Source organism: Phaethon lepturus, unplaced genomic scaffold (assembly GCF_000687285.1).
Source record: "Phaethon lepturus isolate BGI_N335 unplaced genomic scaffold, ASM68728v1 scaffold17012, whole genome shotgun sequence".
In the NCBI taxonomy this organism is placed as follows: Eukaryota; Metazoa; Chordata; class Aves; order Phaethontiformes; family Phaethontidae; genus Phaethon; species Phaethon lepturus.
This window is the reverse complement of record NW_010524258.1, coordinates 1-8,193: the sequence shown is the minus strand read 5'-3', so window position 1 is coordinate 8,193 and position 8,193 is coordinate 1. Positions and strand designations below refer to the sequence as shown.

General features: G+C 36.7%; 1 protein-coding gene across 1 annotated transcript in view; it reads right to left on the bottom strand.

Annotated features, from left to right (window-relative positions):
• Positions 1-8,079, bottom strand: part of TRRAP (transformation/transcription domain-associated protein) — a gene marked incomplete at its 5' end in the record, with an annotated part of 57,630 nt that extends 49,551 nt beyond the window's left edge. Inside the window, 10 exons of the mRNA XM_010282397.1 lie at positions 1-209; positions 2,243-2,389; positions 3,664-3,774; positions 3,961-4,095; positions 4,179-4,337; positions 5,227-5,433; positions 5,998-6,264; positions 6,901-7,029; positions 7,444-7,642; positions 7,898-8,079. Coding sequence (XP_010280699.1) covers positions 1-209; positions 2,243-2,389; positions 3,664-3,774; positions 3,961-4,095; positions 4,179-4,337; positions 5,227-5,433; positions 5,998-6,264; positions 6,901-7,029; positions 7,444-7,642; positions 7,898-8,079 — 1,745 coding nt within the window. The remainder of the gene's footprint in view (positions 210-2,242; positions 2,390-3,663; positions 3,775-3,960; positions 4,096-4,178; positions 4,338-5,226; positions 5,434-5,997; positions 6,265-6,900; positions 7,030-7,443; positions 7,643-7,897) is intronic.
• Positions 8,080-8,193: the final 114 nt, after the last annotated feature.

Here is an 8,193-nt window from a genome sequence, read left to right as displayed (position 1 = left end):
TCGGTAGGGAAAATACCCATTAAGCGAGAAAGCAAACTGTGGACTGCTCTCAAAACCTTGGTGTTTCCACAAGTCATACAAGCTGCTACACCTCGTTGCAGGGGTTTGAAGCTACTAAGGATAGCAGGGGGCTGCAGCACAGTTAACAGGAAACTTAAGACCTCTAAGCCAGTGCAGATGTTGGCAAAGTTGGCCTGATTGGGTTGTTCCTAAAAAGAGCATATAAAAAAGGCAGTGAGTGGAGGAAATCACACAAGTATTGCACAGATTAGCAAGTCCAGATCAAATCTGTTGAAAACCTGTAGTAAGTCTGAGGTTTCTACACCAGCAACGTTTCACGTCAATCTTCTGGACAAGTCATGCAACATAAAACTGTAAAACACAAGGCGCTGTAAAATCATTTATTCCTGCTGATGTTTTTTGTGGTCCTCTGCTTCAAAAGTTGCCTGCAAACTTGCAGGTTAGAAGTGTTTTCAAGAGAGGGTAATATTTTACCTCTTTGTCAACATCTTTCAGAGACAGGCCTTCAGTGGAGAGCTAAAACAGCATATTCTATAAATTACAGCTTAAAGGTTAGGAAAGGGGGTATTTGGAACTAAAGAAAAAAATAAGGAAAATAAAATATTCCTAGACCTCTTTGTAAACGTACAAAATGATCATTAAGATAGTAAATTAGTCTGCTGATGAAGCTTTATTCTTTTTTCTGAACTTCCTGTATAACTGATGCCACATAGCAGAAAATAAGATATAAAATTCCCGTTCAGGAGGGCTCATGTCCTTGTATTAAGTAAACATCAACCACATCCACCTTCCTCAGGTCTGAGGGGTGGTACGCTGCATTTGTTTTGAAGTGGGGGAGGAGAAGTGGAGTGGGCTAGGTTTTGATTCTGGCTTGCTCTTAGATGCGGTGTACTTTGTCCACCTTCCCCAAATTCATGAAAGATAATAAACTGAAAGATTTGTCCAAAAGTCAGAGGAAAAATATAACAGTTCACATTCTGGAAGCACATAAACTCTCTGAATCGCACTCTCTAATGTTATTTTTACACATCCACCAGCTTCCCCTCTGTTCCAGAAAGGGAGGACAATGCTGGTGTGTACATAACATGCAGCTCTTCTTCAGCAGACAGCACGTAGACATTCACGATGTCTTCAGTGCAGAGAAATCACTCAAAGTCATTATTTTCCTGAAGTCATGCTGCTGTTACTGCACAGCCGCCATCACCTGGCACTTAAATAGCTTCGGAACTGTGTAAGTGAGGAAGATGAGTAGCAGGCAATCCTTGTCCAACAATGGCCAGAACTGACTGCAGTTCTTCCTGTTGTAGGCTATCAAATGCCATCAACAGGAAAAAAAAAATATTAATTTTAATGGCAATTTTCACTCTGGTTGCACACTACTTGGGAAAAGATGAGTAAAGCAACAAGTATGAGCTCCCTAGAGCACTATCAGTGCTTTTAAACCCAAAACAAATGGAGCCACATTGAAAACTCTTCCAACAGAAGGAGAAGAGGATGAAAGTAGATACTTGCCCTTTCAAGGACTACCTTCATGAAGACAATAGCATTATGGAAGTATAGCACATGTAGATCAACATTTGGAAAAAATGGGCCACAGCAGATTTTCATGTAATCTTACACATTTTTAAGTTTCCAAAAGTAGGATATATTACTCCTTTATTCAAAGAAATAGAAAAGTGACATCAAGAGAGCTCCTAAAAATTTAACAGTAACAGTTGCTAGTCTATCAAATAGTATGATACAAACAAAATAGGTGTAGAAAAACTTACTATATGGCGAAAAGCACACAAACAGCATACAGACAATAAACAAAATATGTTGTATCATCAAATACAGGAAACTAGCCTTTCAGTGAACTTCGTGTTACCATAATGTAGTCAGAAAATGATGAATCAATAAAATCAATCTCAATTTGTAGAACTTCCTACTAAAACAAACAAACAAACAAACAGACACCCCCGAACCAAAGAAAACCCCGCCAACCAGTAGGCCATCCAAACAAGCAAACTACAACCTATTTCAAAATCTATGTAGCACCGGAAGTTACTCCACGAATTATAACCACTGATGCAATTCACAGACTTAATAATTTATATATTTCACTACAAAAAAAAAAAAAAAAAATTAAGACAGTAAAAATCAGTATCCAGATATCGCTAGTGCTCAGTCAACATATGTGCTAGTGAAACCTAAAGACCTACAGGACTAGAATGTTACCTACCACAGTCATTAGCAGTTTATCAAACCACTGCAACTTCAGTTCTGATTTTGGCCACATGTCTGGTCGTAAAGCTGTTTTCAGAAGGTTGACACAGCGGCGAGACAGTAATTCCCCAGGAGATCCAGCAGTGTTTGAGTTGTCATTTACCTAGCAATTAATCACAGTTAACAAAATGACAACCTTTTGTAATCAACTCATTAATTTATTATGCATTCCAAGCAAGCATATAATTTCTTATTTCTGAAATGGATAAGCTTAAGTAGTTTTATCAATATAGTCACAGAGTATTTAACCACATAGAAAGCTGACAATTAATAGTAAACATCAGAACTGGTGTCTGAACTGCTAGCTAATCACGCCAAATGACCCATCAAACGTGTATTTAAAAAAGTTTAATCCCATACGTTATTACTAGAAACCTGAACATGCTCCAGATGGTTAATCTTTTCTAAGTACACAGAAATATACTTATTTCTTTACTCAATTCATCTTTATAGTTCAAGAGCACATCTACTCTGTGCAACAGACTGTGGTGTATAAAATCCCATGTTACTGACCAGCTGAGTCTGCTGCAGAAGCAGGAGCCATAAAATGTCAATTTTGAGCTACACCCAGCTAATTTTCCCCACTGTAGAAAAGTTAATTCTTAAGAAAATTTGTTGAAAATCTTTAGTTCTAGATGCTGCATGAAAAGAAGTAATTCCATGTATTTTATCTCGAAAATACAATCGTTATCCTTACTTACATAATTGACATAGCCTTTCCCTATTAAACTCTCTAAATATTCTTCAGTTTTTGGGTAAAATATTCTTGCCATTAAATCTAGGCAACAGAACAAGTATTCTTAGCAGCATCAGGTAAACATATAAGTGAATTAAGAAAAAAAAAACACTTCTGGAAACTTTTTGAAGTCTTTGCCTGGCTGCAGCCAAACTCTGCTATTGACTTTTATTTCCATTATGTCGCTCCTGATACAGTGCTTGCTTGAGAAGAGAAAGTAAAGAACAAACAAAATGCTAGAAGTGATCAACAGCACAGTAAAATGGAGACTCTTTCAATTTCAAAATCGGGGATTGCACCTGTTCACATGTGAAGTTTTAATTTCAAAGTGCACACTCCCTACATCAAGCTACAAACGTACAATGCCAACAATAAGAAGCTAAAGCATACGTCTCATACAATATCCACCATTTGTGAAATGAAAAACATGCAGAAACTGGTTATCAAATTCAATTTCTTTCCTCCTTAAAATGAAAACATTTTACTTTTTGTACAGATTCACAGTAAAGTTTCTAACCTTGCAGTGAAAGTATACAAACACTAGAATAATCCAAGCATAAAAGGACTCTTTGAAAAGCGGGATTTATGGTTTTGGCTACTAATGCTGCATTTGTATTTGCATATCAAAGTGAATATACTACCTGGCAAGCAATTCTAATCAAGAAATTCACAACTGTATCTGTATGCTGCTTGTCAATTGGTTTGGAAAGAAGTGCATCAGCTCCTGGCAAGGACTGGCTACGTCCAAATACCTGCATGTATACAAAACACAAACAACATAAGCAACATTGAAGAAGGAAAACAACAAGCAGAACAGATTTAAAGTATTTTCTAAAAGTACAGCTCTCAATTCAGGGAGTTTCAAGTTATGTGGAAAAGTAAACTAAATTGCAGGTTATAATTTCAGAGTCTCTGAACAAAATCCAATTTTTTCTTACAGCACTTATTGCTCCTGTAGCTGTCCTGAATCGTTTTACTTCTTGGCCAGAATCAACAGACAATCCTCTTTTAACAGCAGATGAGGCAGAACTTGCTCCTTCTCCACTTCCACTTGAATCCATATCTGAATCTGGCTGAAATATCAGCAAAATGCATGTTAAAAAAGCATTTAACTGTCTAACAGTTCAATGTTTACCAGTTTATTTAGACTTCCTACCTGCTGGTCTTTAATTCTTTGCAATTCCCATTTAATAACTACTTCAGCAAGATCCACAGCTAATTTTCTTTGCTCTATCGTAACACTGGGAGTGAAGCCCAGTCTCTGCATGGCACTAACCATATGCTGAACCAAGTGATGTCTCACTGGATAATAAACCTGAAAAGATGGTTTCACAGTCATGTTAGCCATTAATCAATAAAAGTCTACACAAAAACTGGAGTCGAAATAAAGCAATATGGTAAAATACTCTTTCATCCCAAAGTTTCCTAAATCTGTACCACGTTCAAATCCTGCAAACCAGAAAAGTAACTCATGCTTTGAAAATAAAATTTTGGCTACAATTTTCAGTAGTGACGACTGATTTCAAGGACCTAAATGAAGATGTTCTTTGGAAGATGCATGATTTTTCTCAAGGACCAATCACACAATTTTTTGCCCATGCCTTTAGAGAGCTACAACTCGCATTTGAACACACTCAGGCATTTTTTCCAAAAGCACTGAGGCATTGATTCCTGAAAAGTGACTTAAACGCACATTAGCTAGCTCTCACTTTGGATTGTATTTTAATAGGTGTTTTCAAAAATGCTCATATATTGACATTCTGCAGCATTCCCCCATTTGTTTAATGTTTCCCAACATAAATTAGCTGGAGATAAAGGTTACCTTGCGAACCCCACAGAATGTAGAAAGTTGAACAAACAAGGATTACTGGAAGATGAAAAAGAATATGGTTCTACACTTTAATACTCTTAAAGAATCTTCACAGCTCTGTTCATGAGCACTGCTAATACACATGCAATGAATTAATCTTGCAGATTTTCACCAAACATTTTGAATTCTAACGTCTACCATGGTAAAGCTTAATAAGTGGTTTGCTACATAATTTTAATAGAAGTTTTCAGTTTTAAATAAATATCTTTGCAGACAGATGATGCCTTTTGAAGCTAAACCATATAAGTCAGATTACATTATTGTCTAATCATATTGCAGTTTACCTCCTTGATATCCGAGATACAGTGATTACCAGAATAACTGGTGCAAGTACCTTGAAATGTTGTACTATCAAGTGCAAAATATGTACTAGTTGGGGAACTGTATGACCCTCTTCAACAATGATTTTCCGTGTCCAGTGAGTCAGCATCTGATGTCCATCCTCCATTCGAGCAGGCACAGCTGGAGTCAGAATAGCCATCGCTTGCCTCACAATAGCTCGGGCCTCCATCGCATGAGCTTTTAGAAGACTGTGAAAAACCTGAACAGCAAAATTTCTGATCAACATTAGTATTATACAGATTTACAAAAATAAAGCATTTATAAAGAAAGAGAAGCTACAACACACCTTTTCTAAACACAATTTTTTCCTGAAGACCCATAATTTAGTAAATATACGATGATACTTCATCATCAGAAGTATACAGCATACACTTTTGTTTCCCTTACGTGCCCTTTTTTCCCCTCCCTCTCCACTGTCCAATTTGAAGTTTTCCTTTGGTCCCCACATTCTGTCTCAACTGAAAGGTCTGTCTCTTTTAAAGGAAGAGACAGTACCATTCTGTTAATTCAACCAAAAGGACCTTCCATTGTCTCATTTACCCTCTCTCTTTTCACTTACCTTCAAACTTCTTTCTACAATATCCTATCCCCAAATAAATTTGTATTAATATTTAACTTGCTGCTTCTGCATGTTTGTTGCATATGAATTTAAGTGTTACTTGCATACTAAGTATCCAAAACTACTCTGCACCCTCTACCCTGCATTTTAAAATAAAAGCAAGCACACTACAGAACTTATCCCTCACAAGCCCATAGTCAATACCTGCAGAACTATCTTCTTATGTATGGCAAATTTTGCAATGATGTGTGCCAAAAGCAAATGTCCACTGTATTTGCATGCTGGGTCTACACATGCCTTGGACAGGAGGCAAGGCCAAGCAAATGTCATTAGGCGTCGTAGTTTGCTGTTCCGGTTTTTGTTATTGTCATGAATGTGATGTGGAGCATGCTCAACCAGAAGTGTGGCAAACTGCAAGAGATATATCCTGAGAGAATCCAGCATATCAGCCTGTTTTTCTGGATCAAGTACCTAGCCCCAGGAATGATCAAAGAGGAGAGGAAGGTGAGAAAAAACAGAACAAAACCAAAACAACTCAACTTTATTATCTACAAAAGCAAAGTCCAACTTTTTGTGCTCTTTGAGTGGTTTTTAAGATGACTAATAACTATAACCATTTTTTGATTCAGTTTAATACCCACAAAACAACCTCCTGAAGTGAGAACTTTTAAATAACAAGCAGATCTATGAACTTCCAAAGTGCTAACCTATTAAAAAACATAACTAAAAACCGCAACCCTCATCTTCAACAACATCTATTTTGTAACTGCTAACTGGTTCAATGAAATCAAAGTGAATTACAAAGATACTGATGTTCAGTCATGGAAAGCTTTGCTTATGAAAAAGACTGAGACTACAGCCATACAAGGCCCGTTTCTAAAGACAGACATTCAAATCCTAAAGATATCATAAACAGCAAATCGTAGTCCAATCCTACTGATGACTGATGGATCCCACAACAGTTCAAAGTTATGATGTGATTTCATATAAGCAATCATAGCATTTAGAAATAGCACAACTAATTCAAATCAGGATTGAAAAGCCAAATGAGAGGAACAACTTTGTGTTTTGATGTTCAAATGCTTTAATGTAAGCAAGGATTGTTACCTTTGTTATAAAAACACTAGTGATGCTTTCTGGATTATCTCCTTCTGGGTTTGGGGGTCCCAACAGCTGTTCACCTTCTCCCTTTTCAAAACTGTACAAGAAAGCAGGATTCAGGATGTGTTGCAGCACCTATAGAATACAAACACCCAGTTATACTCGACTATCAGATTCTTCTAATGGCAGTCAACATTCAAGTAATTTCATATGCGAACCTGCATGTTAGACATAATCACTGCGTTATAAAAAGGAAGCTATAAATAAAACCTTAAGAAACAGACACACACAGATTTTTTTTCTCCTCTTTCCCCCTTCCAAGGGCAAAGATTCTTAGAAAGTGTAAACTAAAGCAGTCAGCACTGAAAGCAAGATAAATTGCTGTCTCCGTTTATTATCACTCTTCTTCAGGTATGATATTTTCACCTAAATGGCTCTGCCAATTATCAAACTCGTTGACATTTAAGTAAGCGAGTTTTGTTGCCCTAGTTCCCAAGAAGAAAATTACACCTAAATACCAGACTTCTTTGATTTAATTGCTTTAGTTACCTTGGCTTTGAGCTCATCTCCAAAGTTTGGGTCATTGAAGTCTACAAACCGGAAGAACAAAGCCCGTTTCTGGGGAATACTGTAGTTTTTAGGGATGTCTTCTTCCATGTACTCCTTTAAGAAAGTCATATTGCAGAGAAATCGACCCGTAAAAGCCCGAAGCAACTGGAAGAGCAACTCTATATCACCATAATTCCTCCTGTAAAAACATATAAAATAAAAAGCTTCTGTGAAAAAATACCCAACCAAACTTCTATGCTCATGGCTTGGTGAAGAAACTGGCAGTACCAAAGGCATGGTTTTAGAGCTAATGGCAATATTATGAAATATATTAAACTTTCTCTTCTCTTCAATAACTGCAAACAATTTTTAGTACCCCTGTATACCTTTACAGTATTTTCAAAATTTTTTTGAAAATGTATGCAAGCTATAGGAAATAAATGTTTTCACGTACTTGCAGTAATTCAATAAGCAATATGCTAATAGCTTAGGTTCTTTCCAATTTGTCGCAGCCATATTCTCCTTACGATGTCTCTCCTGAAAAGCTTCACTCACCCATACACGTTTCAGCTGATTCACCAAGGAATGTTGATTTGCTAACCAACATTCATCATTCTTAACAATAATACTTATGATCTGTCAAAAGAAAAATGAGACAAATGCACAGTCAACATGCAATAGATCTATCAACAGAAACAATGATATAAAAGCACTTCTTTAAGGTCAATTAAGGGTCCTAAAATATATATA